This window comes from Danio rerio, chromosome 17 (genome assembly GCF_049306965.1).
Source record: "Danio rerio strain Tuebingen ecotype United States chromosome 17, GRCz12tu, whole genome shotgun sequence".
NCBI lineage: Eukaryota > Metazoa > Chordata > Actinopteri > Cypriniformes > Danionidae > Danio > Danio rerio.
The window spans coordinates 22,642,501-22,662,552 of record NC_133192.1 but is presented as its reverse complement, the minus strand read 5'-3'; the positions used below and the strand labels follow the sequence as shown (position 1 = coordinate 22,662,552).

Below are 20,052 nucleotides of genomic sequence, written 5' to 3'. Positions count from 1 at the left end.
TCACTTTATTCCTCGAGGCCTGTGTTTACTCTGTTACTGTATTCATTAGTCTGCCACATGGAGTGGCGCTGAAGGGCGGGGCGGGATGCCGATCCTACAGACGTGAAGTCAGGATCTTTACACTTCTCTTCTCTAGACGAAAAAACTCAACTGTAGGTCAAATTCGAGACGCGATACGTTTTAAATGTGCTCTAAAACGTTATATTCTTCAAGAATTTTGGGCTGGAGTTTGGAAGTTTGGCGATAATAAGAACGTAGTGAAGAAACCGAGAAACGGGACGTAAGAAGCACTCTTGAGAAGTAACAGGAGCTCTCTGAGTAGTCTGATGACCCGCGCAAAAAGTTAGTAAGTTGGATGTTTACAGGAATAAGAAAACCTGAAGATTTAAATGATGACTGAAAAAGAGTTGGAGATTGACGATCTCATAACAGGTAAGAAAAATCCCACTAAAGCCACTTTAAAAAGTTAATTGTAGGTTAGAATCCGTTATGAACGCCCACAGTGTCAGAGCCCACATGCTATCATTACTGTTAGTGTAATTATTAACAAGCCTCACAGATACAGATAAACACAGCTTTTTAATCATACTTTTATTAGCTAGGCTATTTACGACTGGTTTGCTTTATTGTGAATTAAATGTGCGCAGACTGTTCATGTTAATTTTACGAGAAATGTACGTCAAAATGCAATAGTAAAAAACATAGGCTAACTGTTAAGCTACCTGTTTACTATTCTTCGCTAAAATACTGAATACGACAACTACCTTTACCCAATAAAACATCATAAAATACCACAAGTAGTTTTACTCTTACACCAGTAATAATTTATAATATAGCCTATTATAATTCGGTTTTAGTGTTTTTTTCCTCTTGGTAAATGGTTCCCCTTGGCAAATGTTCAGGAAAACAGATGTTTACATTTGTTGTGATTACAAATCAGGGTTATGCAGGACTGATTTTAGTATGGACTCTTTGACATCAAATACACTAGAGTAGTAGTAGTAATAGTGTACACTATTTATGAAAATTAAACACTGGGATTGTGTTTTGGGATTAACTTTAACATTGTTTGGTAAAGTTACTTTTAAAAGTAATATATCTAAAAAAAAATAAAACTATTTTAATCCAAAAAACGCAAATCAGAACACATTTACGTTAATTTTCTTAAAAAGTAGGCTAACTAAGAGATTTAGTTACTTAAAAAATACTTTCAAAAGTAACTGTATCTAACACAAAACGTGCAAAAAACAAAACAAAAACTTACTAAATGACAGTATTCTTGTTTTAAATTTGGTGTTTTACACTTATTTTAGGTGTATTAAGTGTAAGCCTAATTTTATTTTGATCATTAACAATATTCTTTATTTTTCAAGTTTGACCCATGTTATCTTTACTTAACAGTGTTAGCCTATTTCCAACACATTTTGCAGTAACAAACATATTGTAGTAGGAGGGTGTAAGGTAGTTTGTCTAATATCTGTTTTAGAGTATCCTAAATTATGATAATAGGCTACATTTGACGAATATCTATAGTAGTCCTGGAAAGCACTTTCACTGATTGTAAAAAAAAAAAAAACATCTTTCACATTCCATGTAAACATATACCAACTATTGCAATTTTTTAAAAAGATTTAGCCTGAATCTTTATTATGACGTGCTATAGCATCTGACTTTAAAAGCGCAGTGTGGACTTAAATGACTGAGATAGTAGCGGTGCAGAGTTGGGTCACGTGGTCTCGCTCTGGGAGCTTTGAGTCAATGCAGCAAAAGTCTGCACGCTCCATCATCATCATCCCAGGTGAAGCCGGAACGAGGTAGGGCTCTTCGACCACAGACCCAAACACATCACACGCCTTACAGATACTTTCCGAACGCTTATTACAATGATTGAGCACTCATTTAAATAACGGAAGGATCGCATTGCAGAAAAAATGTGCAAATGAGTCTGTTTGCAGCATGGCTTTGGTATCAAAACAGCATTTCCTCTAGTTCGCGCGGATGTACATGTTGGCTTTTTAGCGTGTTTCATTGTTTGGCATTTGTTTTTGACAGTTGTGCGCATTGGAGGTAAATGAGCACATGCACTGCTGTTGTCTGTCCTCTAGGAAGGACGCCAGTTTGACTGCTGATGTGATGTAACATGATTCAGGAGGGGTGCATCTCTGATACAGCAATAGCATCTTGTGTTGCTGTCGTTATGAATACGTTTCCTAGAGGATGTTTGCACTGTAGGCATAATTACACAATATCAAGGTGATATTCAGAGGGGCACGCGTAACATCTTTACGACACTGCCGTCTTTTCAAACAAATCTTTAATGACGAGTCATTCTTATGAACCGGATCTTTAAAGGAAACTGCTCACAAATCCTGTCAGGGTGATTCGTTGCCAAACGACTCGTTGAATTGAATTAAGGCGTATACAAACCAATGAACAGTTAGAATATTAAGTAGTTGAATAGAAGATACAGGGGTAAATGAACGTTTGTAACTTGATGGTACGGCAGATTTGTCAAAAACGCAAATAAAACAAAGTAAAGTAATATTTCAAAGTTTAAAATTATATTAAACCATGCAAAAACAAACCATGAGTATATTTTTATTATAAATGCACCACGTGATGACGCAGTTGTGCCCTACCTCAATCACCGAGTCATTTTCTCACCGTTGTCTGAAAGAGTCGATTCTCTGAAACGAGTCGCACTAAACGATTTATTAGATCAGGATGTTTCAGATCTGACACGGGTGTGCTAATTGCACCGCACTGGGACATTTGCATAGGAGCATTGAAGTAGCTGCCAAATGTTTTTTGGACCATTTGGCTGTTGAAATGTGCAAATTAACTCCATGATGTTCTTAAATTGACAGCTTGTCAACACCAACTGGCTTGACTATTTGTGTGTAGCAGTTTTAACCAATAGCAGAATAAAAACATGTCCCCCCTTCAGCACATTCCCACGGTGGCACTTCGGGCCCCGAGTATAAAGCAGCCATTGTTTGAGTGAAGGGGAAAAGGCCTCATAGGTAGAGCATGAAGGCAGTACAGAGGAGAAGATTGGACTCAGAAATGGTTTATTAGATGGGTAGTCGTGCGTGTTGCATGTGGAGGCTTTGTGTAAACAAATATGGCTTTTAAACTTTAGGTGCATGCATTTTCACTGTAGCTACTAAGAGCCCGAGGATAATTTGCTGCGTTGGTTGACTTCATGAAATATTATAAATATAATTTCAGTAGTCTGCTTAAAGTTTGTAACGGTGGCACACTGAGTAGCACGATCGCCTCACTGCAAGAATGTCTCTAGTTCAAGTCTGACTGAATCAGTTGGCATTTCTGTGTGGAGTTTGCATGTTCTCCCTGTGTTCATGTGGGTTGCCTCCAGGTGCTTCAGTTTCCGCCACAAGTTCAAAGACATGCACTATAGGGGAATTGAATAAACTAAATTGGCCATATTGTATACGTGTGAATGCAAGAGTGTATTGGTTTATCCCAGTACTGGGTTGCGACTGGAAGGCCATCCACTGCGTAAAACATATGCTAAATAAGTTCATTACGATGTGGCGACACCTGAATAATAAAGGAACTAAGCCAAAAAGATAATGAATGAATGAATGAATGAGTCTGTCTATAAATGTTTATATGAATTTGACTGTTAATTATATCATTAAATTTTCTGATGCCTTATTTTTGAGAAGGAATAGAAATGACCATCCATTTATCATTCTGTCTGTTTGTATTTTTAAATTTTTTTTATTGTATTTATTTTTTAAATGAAAACTCTCTGCTGACAAAGGCTGCACTTATTGGATCAAAATTTAAAAGTAATTTTGTGATGGAACAAAAGTTCAATATAACGGTTTTCTGTATGTATAGATTATAAGAAGCTGAATTTTCAGCATCATTACTGCGGTCTTTTGTGTCACGTGATCCTCCAGAAATCATTCTAGTTTGCTAACTGAAAGCTCAAACATTTCTCATTATTAAAAAATTTAAAACAATTGTGGTGCTTCATATTTTTGCGCATTTTTAAACCGTAATCTATTACAGGGGTGCCTAAACTTTTTTTTATATAAAGGGCCAAAAATCAAAAATCAATTTTAGCCATGGGTCGAAGATAAATATACCAAACGATTTTACATTAAATTTGCCACGGGTAATTTCCTAATTTATTTCATGGTTATAAAAATGAATAGAATACATCACTTTGAATCGTATTAACTAGGGATGCTCTGATCAGGATCTTTTCAGCCGATTCCTCTTCATGGTGATCGGCCAATACCAAGTACTGATTCTGATGCTTCAAGCTTTATATAACTTTAGCGTTGCATAAAGCACTTTTTCCCTTCAAGTATGGTAAAGTAAAGATTTCTCCTTTATTAAGGTTGTTGAACATATCCCTTAAACATGTCACTTATAACTATTTAGAGTAATGGCTGAAGCACCTTTACAGAATATTATAGATAAAGCAGATAATCCATTTTTTGGAAACATTGCAAATGATGGAAGAAGAATTGAAATTGTATCAATAAAGAAAAAGTTTAGAGCACTTATTTGATACATAAGTTAAAATGCACACCTATAAATCCATTACTTATTTTTTCCTAAAAGAAAACAGGCCTGTAAACTAATGTTTATTGCAACAAGTATTACAACAAGTTATAATATTAAATATATTTAAGTAAAAAATAATAAGTTTGAATTTTTTTTAAATTTCCCTAATATTTAGAGACAGGTTTAAGTGAACATGCAATAGTCAAAAACACTGAATTTTCAGTTCTTGTTTGTAAAAAGGCCTAAATACAAGTGTATTTGCAAGGCCATTTAATATATTTTCATATTTTGCTCATCTCCAATTATTGATGGCAGCAGAATGATCGCAGCTCCGTACAGCTGCTGTGTTGGAAGCACAGAGGTCACTCACACCCACACACATGATTTACCTTCTTCATATGATGAGCGCATGTCTAACTTGCTTTTTGTATACTCATAAACAAACATTTATTATCCGTTCAGAAGATCGGCGAGTACCAGTCGAGTCATGAAATGTGATTATTGGCCGATGCCGATCAATCTGAGCATCCCTAGTATTAACTAATGCAGTATAACTAGGCCCACACAGAATCTGCGCGTGCGGAATTCCACAGATTTTTAGCCTATTATTGATTCTGTTTATTTACTTATGTAAATGATTGTAAATTTATAGTTTTTCAGTTTTTAAATTAATTTCAGTAATTATATTGACTAATGTGAAAATATTTATATGATTTATGTACAATATAGTTTGTAAAGTCATATTTTCTGTCTTTTAGTTGATATAACATATTATTATACTTGCTTTGTTTACCACATAAAGTGAATCTAATTGGATTTGCATTTTAAACATTAAATAAAAGTAAAATGTATTACTTTTTATTTCAAATATTGAGGTTTTAGTTATGATAACTCCCAAAATCATTCTGCGTAAATCCACAGATTTTTATCAAAAGTCTGCACAGAAATAGCAAAAAATGTCTGCAGATTCCGTCTGGCCCCAAGTATAACCTTTTTTAATTAAAACGTATTGCGATAATAATACAAACAGTCACATTTATAACACCGTAGATTTAAATACGCAATAAAGTAGTCAAGCAAAAACTGCCTTTGCCTTGATTTGCTCACCGTATGTACATTTGAAACTAAATCTGATTAATTTACACCATTTAAATTTCTGATAGCTTTTTGTAGCTTAACATTAAAACAAACAAATAAAATCTTACATTATATTTAAATCGATAATCTATACATAACCCGTTCTCAGATGGGATGGTGCGCCAAATCAAAAGTTACCATGGGCCAACTTAGTCCCCCAGGACCTAGTTTTGAGCATCTCTGATCTAATACCATTTAAAGTAACATGAAAATCAAGAACTTACTTGGTCGAACTAAAATTTAACATACTTTTACAATACAAACTATTATTTCTAATAAATACTGCTATTTTTAACTTTCTACTCATCAAATAATCATGAACAGAGGAATATATTACGGCTATATCAACACAGCATTGGTAAGCAGAAGATACTTATCTTAAATGAGAAATTCTTCCTTGGCAAATACTTTACATTTATTTTTAATGCTTTATTTGAAACAAAAAAAAATTGTTTTCATTAAGTTTAACATTTTCAAACTTTTATTCTGACATCTATCAGGGTTAAACGATGAGACACACAAGCATACACATAAAGTTCAATGTGGCCGATAGCAATGCTGAACATGTTTGCAGTGACTGCCTGGTGCAGCTGAACAGTCTGATGCACGTGTCCTGGTGCAGGACTGCTTACTCAGCATGGATGAGATAGAGACTATTCATGCCTGTCTGCAGCATTCATGCATGCATCCACACACACACACACACACACACAAACTCTGACCAGCTTACAGCAAACACGCGAATGTGAAGCAAACAAACATGCACACAGGCACACCCAGAAACTCTTAACTCTGGGTTCAGCAGAATGACGTGAAAGAGAGAGCGGAGATAATGTCCACTGTCAGGGTGTGGCCTCAAGATGTGATGCCAGTCCACATCTGTTAAAATAGCTACGATCCAGCTGCATGGAATAAACAGAGATGATGGATTTCTTGAAAAATAAATGAGCAGTAGAATCACTTGTGAACTGTTTTTATTTTGTTTTCTAGAACTAAAAACTCATGTGTGTTTTATTAAGCAGAGTAGTATTTTCTGCGTTCTGTCTCATGTTGTGTGAGTAAATTGTTGTTGCAGTGCAGGAAATGCTCAGCTGGTAGGGGGTGTCTGGGACCTCGGTGTGTGTTTGGAGAGGTAGGACGACAAGGTGATGTAATATAAAGCGGAGCCATTAGCGTCTCTGCTTGAGGTCAGCTCAATGCCTTTTAGCTTCTCACACACACACACACTTTGAAGAGCTAAATTTGATGAGTGCTGTCTGTGGTCAGCATCTGTGTAGGTCAGACTCGCTTTCATTGTCAGAGTTGTCCTGTAATATAATAAGTGCTAGAATAAGGGCTTGATCTCTGAAAATCTGTATATTTTATGCTGCAATGTTTAACTTTAAAACTTTATTTTAGGTTTTACGTCAACTTGAAAGTCCTGTTTATATTAGATAAACTCTAGATTTGGATACAAGGTAAAAATACCATATCCTGAAGGATTAGTTTAAGCAAAAATGGATATTCTGTCATCATTCTCTAACAGTTATGTCATTCCAAACTAGGGCTTTAATTAAAAAGTAATCCAAATCGACATCCAGAACCTAATATCGATCAAGATCAATTTTTCCAATTACTTTCTTTATCGTGTGTGTGACCTCGCTCTGTTAGCTTTAATTTTTACTTATTATTTATGATTTATATTCATTATATTATTCTGATATTATACTTCTGCCAAGCGCACATATATGGTCCGGTGCAGCCATCGCATACCCGAGCACCTCTCAAAATGATGTAATTACACATCACAAGGATGCATAGTGCAAGCTTTGTGATTGGTCGGTTTGGTATCGGTGGCAAGGGTGGGTGGCACGGAGAGCCATCTTTTATGCAGTGTGTGTTTTAATTTAATTTGTTCCGCATTGTTGTTCAATAAATAATCTTAGATAGTACATAGTGTGTGTTTACTTAAAGGGCACATATGGTGAAAAATATACTTTTCAGACTGTTTGGACAGACATGTGTAGATATAGTGTAAAGACCGTCATATTGGGGTGATATAAACACACCCAATTTCAATTTAACAACATAAAAACGGTGGACATAGGAGTGCGGTCCCCCCACCCACCAAATTGATTGACAGCTGCGTATTAACATGTCCCGGTAGTCACATGTATAGTCAAATCAACAAGACAGGACGTGCGCAAAGCAACCGGGAATAAAAGGTCTGTTCAGTTTGCTATGATCATCAATAAAAAAAGAAGACATTTCAATCCCGGTTTGTGGACGTTAAATCTGGTTTATTTTGTACATTAACATAACAGATATCCATACATCAGTGGATATTATCCTGTATCCTGTCACATTTGCATGCAAAAAGAGTGCAAAGCTAAAAGCGCGTGCTGTCTGTTTGTGTGTGTGTGTCTGCGTTGTGTATGTGTGTGCATATGTGTGTGTATATGTATATGTGTGTGTGTGTGTGTGTGTGTGTGTGTGTGAACTTTGTAACGACATCGTGTGTGACTCATTGTAGCAGCTCTACAACAAATACTCTTTGGTTAAGTTCTTCCTTTAAGTCTGTCTGTTGTTTGACGCAGCCGAGGGAGGAGATTAAGGCACGTAGAAAGGCATACAGTGAGCGGGGAGGACTAGCCTTCAAGGTGCAGTGCAACAAAACTGCCACCTGGTGCAAAACGGTATAAGATAGAATCTTATAAAAGGTATAATAAAAAATCTGATGGTTGTTTTGAGCTTAAACTTTACAGACACATTCTAGAGATGCAAAAGACTCGTATTAAATCTGAAAAAAGGGGTAACCTAGGTGCGCTTTTAAAATCAAGTGAACTGTGAAGGCAAAAACATAAAATAAATAAATAAAATAACCGTTCATTATTTGTAATCGTTTTAACATTGTTTAAATGTTCAATTAATGAAGATTTTGATTGTAGGCCAAATTTCCCAGCCCTATTCCAAACCCAAAAGAACACATTACAATCAAATCCTGAACGGTTTGATTAATGAATGGTTATTTTATTTATTCATTTTATGATTTTGCCTTCACAGTTCACTTTATTCTTTTGAAGAAAGTTAGCTAAACTGTAACTATTGCCTATCTATGCCGGTTTTTCATATTGCATAACTTCACATTACAGCCCTAATTCTACCTAATATCTAAACCCAGCTACTACAGATATTTTACAAACTATAATAATAAGCAGCAAATTAGTTACTTTAATGAGCTAAAGGTCTTGAAGTTAATGGTTTGTTAATAGACAAGAATTGTACCTTAAAGTAAAGTGACCTTTTATTCAATTTGCAAATGTGATGCACAAAACTTTTGCATAATTTCTCTCATAAAGTCTCTCAGATTTGTTTAAAAATATCTTGTAAATGATGTCATCTTAATTTATTTTGGGGGAAACTAACCATTGATTGATTATATCTACCAAATACTAAAGCAGATGCGATCTTTTCTTTTTATTTAATTGAAAAACGTGCTGTGAATGATGTAGACTTTTGGAAGCCTGCTACGGCACTCACAAAAGCCCAAAAATTCCATTCTGCCATTACGTCATGGTAAAGGTATTGGCTGCAGTCTCCTCGGTTCCCAAAGGGAAGAAGAGAGAATCTTTTAAAAGGGAAGCTGCTGGGGCATTTTGGTGTCAACAGACCAGCCATGTGATAACGACAATGTTACACATTTAGTGAGTCACATTAAAAACCAATAAAAGTCCTCACAAGTGGAAATATATCACTTTTTAACACTCTCTATACACAAAGTCAAGCTTTTTATTAACAGTACGTGTCTGCCAAGAGACATGAAGTCAGGCCAAGTAGACTCCACCCAGCACATATGTTCTCAGGCTGTACATCTGCGAGCTCAGTTCATTATTATTAGTTTTGAATCTCTCTTCCATTCAAAAGTTTGGGGTTGCTAAGATTTAATTTTTTGAAAAGAAGTTTTAGATCAGTATGTAAGCTATATTACTGCATAAATACTGCAAAACTGTTTCTGTTTTAATATATTTAAAACAAATAGTTAATTCCTGTGACCACTGAATGTTTAGTGTCATTATTTCAGTTTCAGTGTCACAGGAGCTCAATAGTTTGTACACTGTAATGTAATAATGAAAATAGTTATATAAATAAATAATTAAATATATAAATACATTTTTAGAAACTTAATTTTTCTAGACACTTTGATAAAGTTCAAAAGAATACCATTTATTAAAAATTTATTGTTACAATGCGTTCTTGAGCTGCGGTCACACTAGAGTTTGAGCATGCGAAATTCTGTTGTACATCGCTGCGAAAAGGGGCAGGATTAAACACAATGAATAGATATCAAAAAAGTGAATGATTGCTCTATATTTTAGGTTTCTGTCCAGAGAACTCATGTTTTTAAAATTGATTGGTCTTACGCCATCATGTGATGCGATTTTGCAGGTCAGAGTTTACCAAACTTGAACTTTCCAATGCAGCAAACTGTAAAACTTGTCGCAGCAGTTATGTTTCCGGTTTAATGCATTCGCTTGTCTATGAATGGGGAGAAAAGTCAAGTGTGACCTCGGATTTACGGCTTGATAAAAGTTTAATTTTAAAGTTTTAAAGTACAATTTTTGAAAAGTAATGAGAGCAGTAATAATTATTGATTTATTATTAATTTAATTTCACTTTCTTGTCGAAACGAGTATGTCTGTTATATTTGTTACACCAAGAGTGTGCAAAGTATTAAATAACCATAAACAATAAATTCACAACAGACCCTTTTTATTTCATCACATTCATTTTTGTCACATTCAGAGTTATATTTGTGTACAGATCATTTAAAATGATTTGCCATTATTATGTGGGTGTGAGTGCTGTTTTTGGCAGACTTAACAAAACTATATATATATACACACACCTCTATATACAGTGCAATAAAATCATACAAACCTTTGTTTATTCTAATATTTCAGACCAGTAAAGAGCCGCTGTATGCGATTGGTTCAGTCCATTTGCAGTCGTGTGTTGAGTCCTTTGCAACCTGCATGAGCAAATTTAGTCTGTATGACCTAAATCTTGTGGAGTATTACTCACAGAGTTACTGGGTCTGTCATACACTGTGCTGGAGGTTCACTTGGGTTTGAATAATTTCTCATGTGTCTGAATTATTCAGATACCCCTTTTGGTATTATCAAGAGAGATGGAGTTAGGAACGAAATCAGGAACAAAAATATGTGAATGTATTTTGCAAGATCGGAGATTGTTTTAAGCTGCTTTCAGGTGAAATCGCGGTCTTATTTTTGAAGCTTTCTGGAAATGGTGGGCGTGAAAAGAACCATTTACATGCTGCCAGGAAGCTTTGATTTGTTGTAGTCCATTCCCTGTGGGTTTGAATGCACCATGTGAGGAAACCAACCCAACCAGCGTGGAGAGAAATGCCAATAATCCAGTCAAGCTGTGTCTGGCCTTCAGTCTTAGGGGCAGTGGGGGAGATGCATGGATATATATATATATACTTCTCTTATATAGTGGCATTACTGGGAAGCTTGTGTTTCAAGTGTAAGCTATAGCCTGACCATCAGAACATGACTGCTGGAATCTAGACTATTTACATGCATTTTAGATGTGTTAATTAACAGCTGCTCATAGCTTGTAATTGACTGGCGTTTTCATGCTTTCGATTTGCATTATACAACCTTGATCTCTGCTTTCTCAACTTTTGATGTAGAAAATTTTCTTCTTTAAGTCAATAAAGTGTTTTTCTATAGTTTTAAACAATATATAGCGGACGAAATAATAGCTATTGTAAAAAATTGTAATTAAAAAATTTGGACTTTTATATGAATCATCGCACCCAATATGTTATTTTAAAATACTAAAATGTCAACAAATTTGAATTTTAATTTAAACTTTTCAAAATCAAAAATCTTTAGAGCAAGGCACCAAGGTCCCATAATGGAATTCAAAGGTGCGAATAAACTGAAAGCACACATAAATAATGAGTTATGAGGAACAGTTAATTAACAGTTTATTTTACAGTGAAGTCCTAATTTATGATCTATTTAGTCAGTGCTATTCAGAAACTAAAGACAGTTCATTAAAAAAGGAGCATTTTGTCATCAATTTCTCAACTTTGTTGTTGCAAACTTGCATGACTTTCTCTTTTCTTTGGAACACCGAAAAAAACATACAGTTGTTTATAGTTGATTTCTAATGCATGGACAAATCTCTATTACAAGCCTAAAAAATATTTGCACTAAAAACATAGCTTGACATACTAAGGGTGTGTGTTCGTGTGGATCTGGATTAAAAAATATGTATATACTTTTGCTCTTAATACCCTCTTCATTCTTCTTGTAAATGTCAGAAAGAGCTTTTAACTCACACAGAGTTTATGAAATGGCTAAATGAGCAAAACAGAAAGACAAATTACTTTAAAATCCACTGCAAGAAGACATAATTCAGTGGGTTTGGGGTACATTTTTCACTATAAAGAGAAAACTAGGTGTATGCTCGTATGTTATGTCTTTTTGTATGGTTTTATGGGTTTTATGGTCACATTTTATGACATGCTGTGCTGTTTTTGGATTCTTTAGATGTGTTTGGTCTTGTTGTAGACTAAATGATGCAGTAGAGTTATACATTGTTTGTTTGCAAGTGAACCCATTTTTCTGGTAATCTCAAATTACCACTGAGGATTCATAGCGTTGATACTGTGGGCACTTTAAAATACTGTGAAATGTAATTTATTATTTACACTTTTAGGGTCTTTAAAGAATATTCAGATTGTTGTATTGGCAGTGGTTGTTCATACAGCACCAAAGGCTAAGACTTAATAGGTCATTTATTTCCTAACATTAACATTTTTACATGTTAATCTGGCCTACTACTACATTGTGTTCTATTTTAATGCTCCATTTGTTAACATCAGTAAATGTAACTAAAGTTAATGTAATGACTACTACAAAAGCATTTATTAATAGCTGATGTAAACGTCTTAGTTAACTGCTAATGACTCAAAAGTTCAATGGTTCAATGACTCATTAAAGTCAAAAGTTGTCATCGATCTATTAAATTGAGTTAATAAATAATACAATTAAGTTGAGACTTTTATTAAATTTAACTAATTATTAACTATAACATGGATATTTCTTAATTGATTTTAATGTATTAACCAAAGTTTACTAATGATAATTCATTGTTACTTGTTGTACTTTAGCATCCTTTTACAATTTAATTTAAGACATTTGTTTTCTCTGAGCATACAATAAAGTCCAACAATACACTGTATTTTTTTATTATTATACCTGTTAAAGTAACCTTTTTAATCACAATCAATATCGTGATAATACCTTATATCAAGATAAATGTTTTAGCAATTAATCACAAAAAAAAAATTTGATACCTATTGAAGCCTATTCTGAGGGCCACTTGTTTGGTCTGCGCCAATAGCATAGTGGTTAAGTTTGTCAACACGTAGCACTGAAATGCTCACTGTGACCCGAGTTTGATTTCCAACTAGAGGTACTTACCCTCTCTCTCTGCTCCACACGCGGCCCTATTATTAAAAAGTGGGGGAAAATAAATAAAAAATAAAAAAGATCCACTTGGTTGTCGTTCAAATGAAAGCATTCTCATTTATTCAAAGGAACACACTACAAGAGCAATCATAACATTCGTTTTACTTTATCCTTGCCAACACATGCACTCTGAATAGCTGATCAGTAAAACATAAAGTTTTTCAAGCACTCATGGACTTTTGAAAGTTGCTGATTTATCGTTTGCTGTGGATCGCGTCATCTGTGATTGTTTGAGAGGTTTTCCTTTACTCTTTGTGCAGCAGCTGTAATCAGGCTGTCCAAAACCAGATGCACAGGAAGGAAGACTATTGTAACTCCAAGAGGCCGTTTTTAGAATTCTCTTACGGAGACACAACAAGCACACTTGTACATGCATAACAGAGACTTTCAACATTTGGGTGTCTTCCTCTCTTTCAAAGGACATTGTTCTGGAGGAGTCTGTGCACCTCTTACTGTGTAGATCCGGTCTCTGGGTGCATTCATTAGCCAATGCATTCACTGTTATTACCTTTAAGGAAACCATAAATGTCTCTCAGTTAGGAAATGTATTGTTGTAAATGTGCTTTATAACTTGTGAACAAGCCCTGCCTGAGAAAAGCATCTCAAACCAGCCTTAGTTTGTTGGTTTTAGCTGGTTTCTCACTTTGGTCAGGCTGGTCTTTTGACGGTTTTGGAGCATTAAACCAGCTAAGAATGACAAACCAGGTAAGGCTAGCTTGATGACACCATAAGATGACATTTTATAGTAAATTTTTTGCCTCTAATATTTATTCTTTACTGTATTGTGATGGGTGTCACGGTGGCGCAGTGGGTAGCTCGATCGCCTCACAGCAAGAAGGTCACTGGTTCAAGTCCTTGCTGGGCCAGTTGGGATTTCTGTTTGGAATTTGTATGTTCTCACCGTGTTTTACGTGAGTTTTCTCCAGGAGCTCCGGTTCCCCCCACAGTCCAAAGCCAAAATTGGCTGTAGTGTATGTGTGGGAATCCAAAAAGCCCTTGGGTGTTTCCCAGTGTTGCAGCTGAAAGGGCATCTGCTGCGTAAAACATATGCTGCATAAGTTGGTGGTTCATTCCACTGTGGCGACCCCTGACTACTGGGACTAAGCTGAAAAGAAAATGAATGAAAGAATGTATTGTGATATGTTGTATATTTGTGATATGGGTTTTGTATTATGTTATTAGATAAATATTTTTAAATGTAGTTTATTCGCTGAGCTGGGGCAGATGCATTACATGTAACAGGAGTTAAGTGATGAGATTACTTTTAATGTAACTAGTAAAGCATTGCATTTACATCTTTAAGATAATATCTGAGCATATTAAAAAAAACTCAACTGAATATTCATTGCTGAAGAGTTTTGATCTTCCTTCTAGTGCATCCTCTTCCTTTTAATTCTTCACCAATCAAGAAATGGAGAACAGATGAGAAGTTGGCTTTATCTCTACTGTACAGATGCGAGTTTACATTTCCCTTAGGTTGAGCTTTATTCACTTCACATTTGCTTATAGTGTAAAAAGGCCTAACATTTATGAATATATAAAAATACACACACACACACACACACACACACACACATATACATACACATACCTACACATACATACAGTTGAAGAATTATTAGCCCCCCTGAATTATTTGCCCCCCTGTTTTTTTCCCCAGTTTGTGTTTAAGGGAGAGAAGTTTTTTCAACACATTTCTAAACATAATAGTTTTAATAACTAATATCTAACTGTTTTTTTTCTTTGTCATAATGACAATAAATAATATTTGACTAGATATTTTTCAAGACACTTCTATTCAGCTTAAAGTGACATTTAAAGGCTTAACTAGGTTAATAAGGTGAACCAGGCAGGTTAGGGAATTTAGGCAAGTTGTTATATAATGATGGTTTGTTCTGTAGACCATCGAAAAATATAGCTTAAGGGGGCCAAATTTGACCTTAAAATGGATTTTAAAAAATGTAAAACTGCTTTTATTCTAGCTGAAATAAAACAAATAAGATTTTCTCCAGAGGAAAAATATCATCACACATACTGTGAGCATTTCCTTGCTCTGTTAAACATCATTTGGCAAATATTTAAAAAGAAGAAAAAAAAAAAATCTAAGGGGGGCTAATAATTCTGACTAACTTTAGGACTGTGGGGGAAACCAGAGCACGTTATTATCATCAGCTCAAGAAACTGTAGAGAAAGTGATACCGCTCACCCTTTTAGACAGCCTCGTCAAACAAAAACAGGACATGACAGATTTTGTCCTTTTTGGCTTTGTGGCTGTTCATCAAGATAACAACAAGGTTTGTTTGAGCTCGGGTAAACCATGGTTTGTTATTATATGTATATATTAATAAGGTGTAATGTTCATTTAAATAGGCTCCTTTGTTTTCATTCTTCTGGCTACGCACTAACTATGCTCTAGTGACATTTCTCTGTAAACCAATAGCGTTCAGCTGCGTGTCTAGCTCTGCCTTTTGGTACCGTTTTGTCAAAGGGTACCCAAAAAGTGGTACGGTATAATTCGCTTTTTGGTACCTTTTGACAGTGGAAATGGCCATAAAAGCCTACCGTACCGTACCATTCAGTGGAAATGGGCCATAAGTATAAACTTGCTCTCCTGTATTTGAGCCCACCTGTGAGGTGATGTCAGTTTCGCAGTATCATGCAGCAGGGTTTTACTCTGTTTGACTGACGCAGCTGCTGATCTCTGATCTCTCAGCTGTACTGGTGTAAGGTTGCACAGAGAAAACTGCTCTGTTGTGTAGATGACTGCTGGGTACAGCTCTATTCAGCACTGGAGAAATCAATGCTCTCTCTCTTTCACTCTCTCCTTCAGTATTGTGTATCTCTGAGGCAGTATAGTGCACTGGCATTGATTTGGGAGGAGACTTTTGGGATGAGATGATGTGCGTCATATGACCCTCTAAACAGTCTAAAAAGCATTTGTAATGTGATTTATGATTTATGGCTTGAGGTTTAGGGAGGCGATGGAACTGCACATGCAGACATCGAAACATTCGTCTGCTCTGCGTTTGCTCAAAATGGGAGTTTTCTGGACTCTGCAAAACCACATTTTTTTCTACAACTTTCACATTCCTGCATTGTGAGATGAGGAAATCCTACAGACACATTCTTTCTTATTCTGCATGTCTGAGGTTCATATGGGTGTTATGCTCCTAACTGTCTCATGTTAAACACAATAATCCAGTATTTATGAAAATGTTATTGTATTCTGTATTAAATGGGAGTTAATTCTAGTATTTTAAAAATGTAGCATTTTGAAGCTACACAGAGTTATAAATGTCATAAATTAAAGTTGATTTGTGTTTAAAATGTGACCAGGGAAGCACAGTATACTGGATTTTTAATGTATTATATAACACACAGTGTTAAAAGTAACTAGTTACTGTAATTAAATTACTTTTCTGCTGAAAAAACTTAAGGGATTCATTTTTAGGTAATTTCATTAGTTAATAAGTTATAAATTTATAAATATTAAAAAGTAAAATAATACAAAGAATAAGAAGTAATTTAGATGCAACTTTATTGATGCAAGTAGTATTCTGTTCCAACATTGATTACTCATTCACATAAATTTTGATTAGTTAGTTTGTTTATTTTTTTAGTTTTTTTATATTATTGTTGTATTTTCAATTTATTTAGATAAAATGTCACAGAATTTTGATATTTATTATTTAGTTGCCATTATACAAATATTTATTTATGTCAAATAAAATTGTAATGTTGTGTTTACTAAAATTACAACCACAACTTTTAAACTCATTCTTATAACTGAAAGATATTAATACAAGTACACACCCGATTCAGTGGTAGACAATAAAACACTCACTCTCTAGAAAGTGATGTTGAGGGCCTAAATAAGAACAACAAGCAACAACAAAATCGTCATTATAATTGTCATATACTGGAGAAACGTCCTGTAAAATGTTGTTGCGTTTTTTTTTTAATTCATAAGGTTTCAATGATAATTTCATTTAATCCAAATATTGTCACTTAAATATGTCAAGCATAAAAGGAGATGAAAGGCGGTGTAAACACAAGCTCTGTGAGAAGCAGCAGGTGAGCACAGAAAATCCATTGAAAATACGATGGTAAAATAAATTTCTATAGTTTAAATAAATGGTGCAGAAAATGGAATTTAAGGCAGTGCTTCTTATGGAGCTTGCAAAATCTGGTAGCCTGACGTCACAGGGCTTTAGACGAATTACCAGTTTGTAAACAATCAGGATGCACGTGCAGTGAGGTTGCAGAAAAAAAACATAAGCGCTAGCATTTACAGCAAGGGAATGACATCCAATGCGGTATATATTTTGTTGTTGTCTTAGAAATAAGTTATATTGATTACATATTAGAGCTGTGAACCTACACTAGTCTCACGGTTCGGTTCGGTTACGATTATCATGCCATCGATTCGGTTCAATTCGATATTTCGGTGCATCACGGTGCATTGACGATGCTTTTATATTTTCTTCACAGCAGCAGCTCTTGTATTAAAATGTATGAATATATTTATTTATATAGGCTATTATTTGTAATTGTGTCATTTAATACAAACAGTCAGATATATAAACTGTAACTTTAAAAAAAAAACGAGCATTTAGCAAATAATATAAACAAATAAAATATAAATATCCAGCTCAATTTCTGATCCTTGTCTAGTTCTCTTACACCCCTTTGATTGGTTACACCCTCAACAAAGACGGTTGTGATTGGCTCTTTCGCGCTGCGCTCTTCAGATGAATGATAAGCGGCAGGGGCGATCTCACAGCTGATCTATGATAGACACGGTGGAGAAAACTCTGCAGACACGCGCTCGTTTCTGTAATCCAAAAGTAACGCTGTAAAACAGCCAAGAGGAGAAGAAAAGCCACGCCAGCAGGTCAAATGGGCCATTAACGTTAAAGTAAGCGGCGTTCTGATAGTTTTGATAGTTAATATGCCGGTGATTTGATGCTTCACAAAAGTTGCAGACGCCTTTACCAATATGAAAACACTTTTGTAAACAACCAGTTATTCTTTACAGCGATTAAAAAACAGCTACTATAATAAAGAAAATATTTTCTAAATGTGGAACTAAATACATTGATTTGCATTGAAATACATGATGAATATACTTGACACATGAAAGTGGAAAGCCTGCAGCTCACAACAAATGTTGAAGGTTATTGCGTGTCATATTTAACAACCCGTTTACTGCTAATTTGACGTAATTTTGCTCACATGGATAATTGAAAATTAATCAGATGATGTCATTACGCTGCTGTGCCATCAGCCAATCGCTGCATTGCTAATCATGATTTCGAGGATCGATAGATCTGTCCTTTACAACACACGCAGCGATCTCAGATCAGTTTATCCAGACATTCTAATCTGATTCGCGAACTCGTTTGAAGAACCAAATTAGTGAGAGATCAGTTATCAAGATTAAAAGATCCGGGATCTGCCAAATAATCTTAGATCATTTAAGCGAGGTATGAAGAACGGACCCCAGGGTAATCATCAACAAGCAAAACCACTGCATTCTGACAGTGAACTGCACCTGTACAGCAGAGTATGTGAACTTACATGTTTACATTTCATTCTTAGCATTCAGTGTCCCCAGTTTAATTAACCATATTTAATTGTTCTTGCTGAAAATCATTGCTGCAATCAAAAACGAGTAACGTGTATGATTCAGCATAGTGTGAACTTACCTGATTTAAAATGAGAACTGCAGAGTCGAGCATTTTTGTTTAGGTCATCACTCTGTTCAGCTCCCTTTTAGCCAAAGACGTCTGCGGTTGGCATTAAAAGCAGTGTGGTGTATGGTAAAAGTTATGTTTTCTATTTTTGGACTTTCGATTTTGGCATCGACAACACGGCATGTTTGCTATTGCAACTGGTCTTTTTTTGCGACCGGGGACCCGTGTGATGTCATGTATGACAGGTTGGTAATTGCTCTATTGCTTTTTTAGGGTGCTTTCACACCTGTGAATCAATTCAGTTGTTCCGAAACAGTGATTACAATTGTTACATTGTTGCTCTTTGCTCTTGGAGTGGTTCGCTTTCACACTGCAAAGTTTCTAATCGGACCAAAAGAGCTAAAACAACTCGCGTGCGAGTAAACTTTCCTTACATTGGTCAGAGTGTCAGGGTTTATTTTGCAGCGTCCTGCTAAGCTGTCAGGAGAGGTGGTGGTTTAGTGGTGATTGACAGGGTGCGCGCGCGCAACGTGTCTGAGGAGAGACGTGGTGGGGAGGGGTGAGAAGGGTGCGCGACGATGCCTATTTGAGGACCGGGAGGGAAACGCAAGATTACCGGGAGATCATCACTCGTTTGCGGGCATCCGGAGATTCGCGAAACTTCCCACCCTACTCATAATTCTCTCTTCATATAGCCGTAAGGCTATTACATATCCATAAAACACTGTGATATAACCGCGCTCGGATTGGATCGCTTTCTCACTGCAATCGAACCGCTCCAGGGTTCGTTTCAGTCGAGCTGAGACCACCTCATTCAAGCGATCTCGAAGCGATTACTTTGGCGTGGAACAGAGTGCGATTGCCCTGTTCACATATGCCAAACGAACCGCGCTAACTGGGAAAACGAGATAAGTGTAAGTGTGAAAGCACCCTTAGTCTACTGGATTTTGCGAGCCCTGTCTCAATTAGCCAGTGAAGATTGTTTATCTCACATCTAAAATGTGGTGAGTTTATAATGGCAGGGGATTTCATTGGAAGTGGTTTGATAGATTTATTTTAAATTTAAAGTTCCTGTACATTTACCCCATTTTCCCACTTCTCTATATCAAAGAATTTTTCAGTAT

At 35.6% G+C, this 20,052-nt stretch overlaps 2 protein-coding genes across 7 annotated transcripts in view; one reads left to right on the top strand and one right to left on the bottom strand.

The window, feature by feature from the left end:
* The window catches only part of LOC141378555 (uncharacterized), an 876,211-nt gene that overhangs the window by 86,551 nt on the left and 769,608 nt on the right, over nt 1-20,052 (bottom strand). The gene's annotated exons all lie outside the window — the stretch shown is intronic.
* Nucleotides 73-20,052, top strand: part of hspa12a (heat shock protein 12A) — a 59,643-nt gene continuing 39,663 nt past the window's right edge. For 3 of the 6 annotated variants that reach the window (XM_017351677.4, XM_073927509.1, NM_001430855.1), the window contains 1 exon segment: nt 73-432. In XM_017351677.4, coding sequence (XP_017207166.1) covers nt 390-432 — 43 coding nt within the window. In that variant the 5' untranslated portion in view covers nt 73-389. 6 annotated transcript variants of the gene reach the window in all.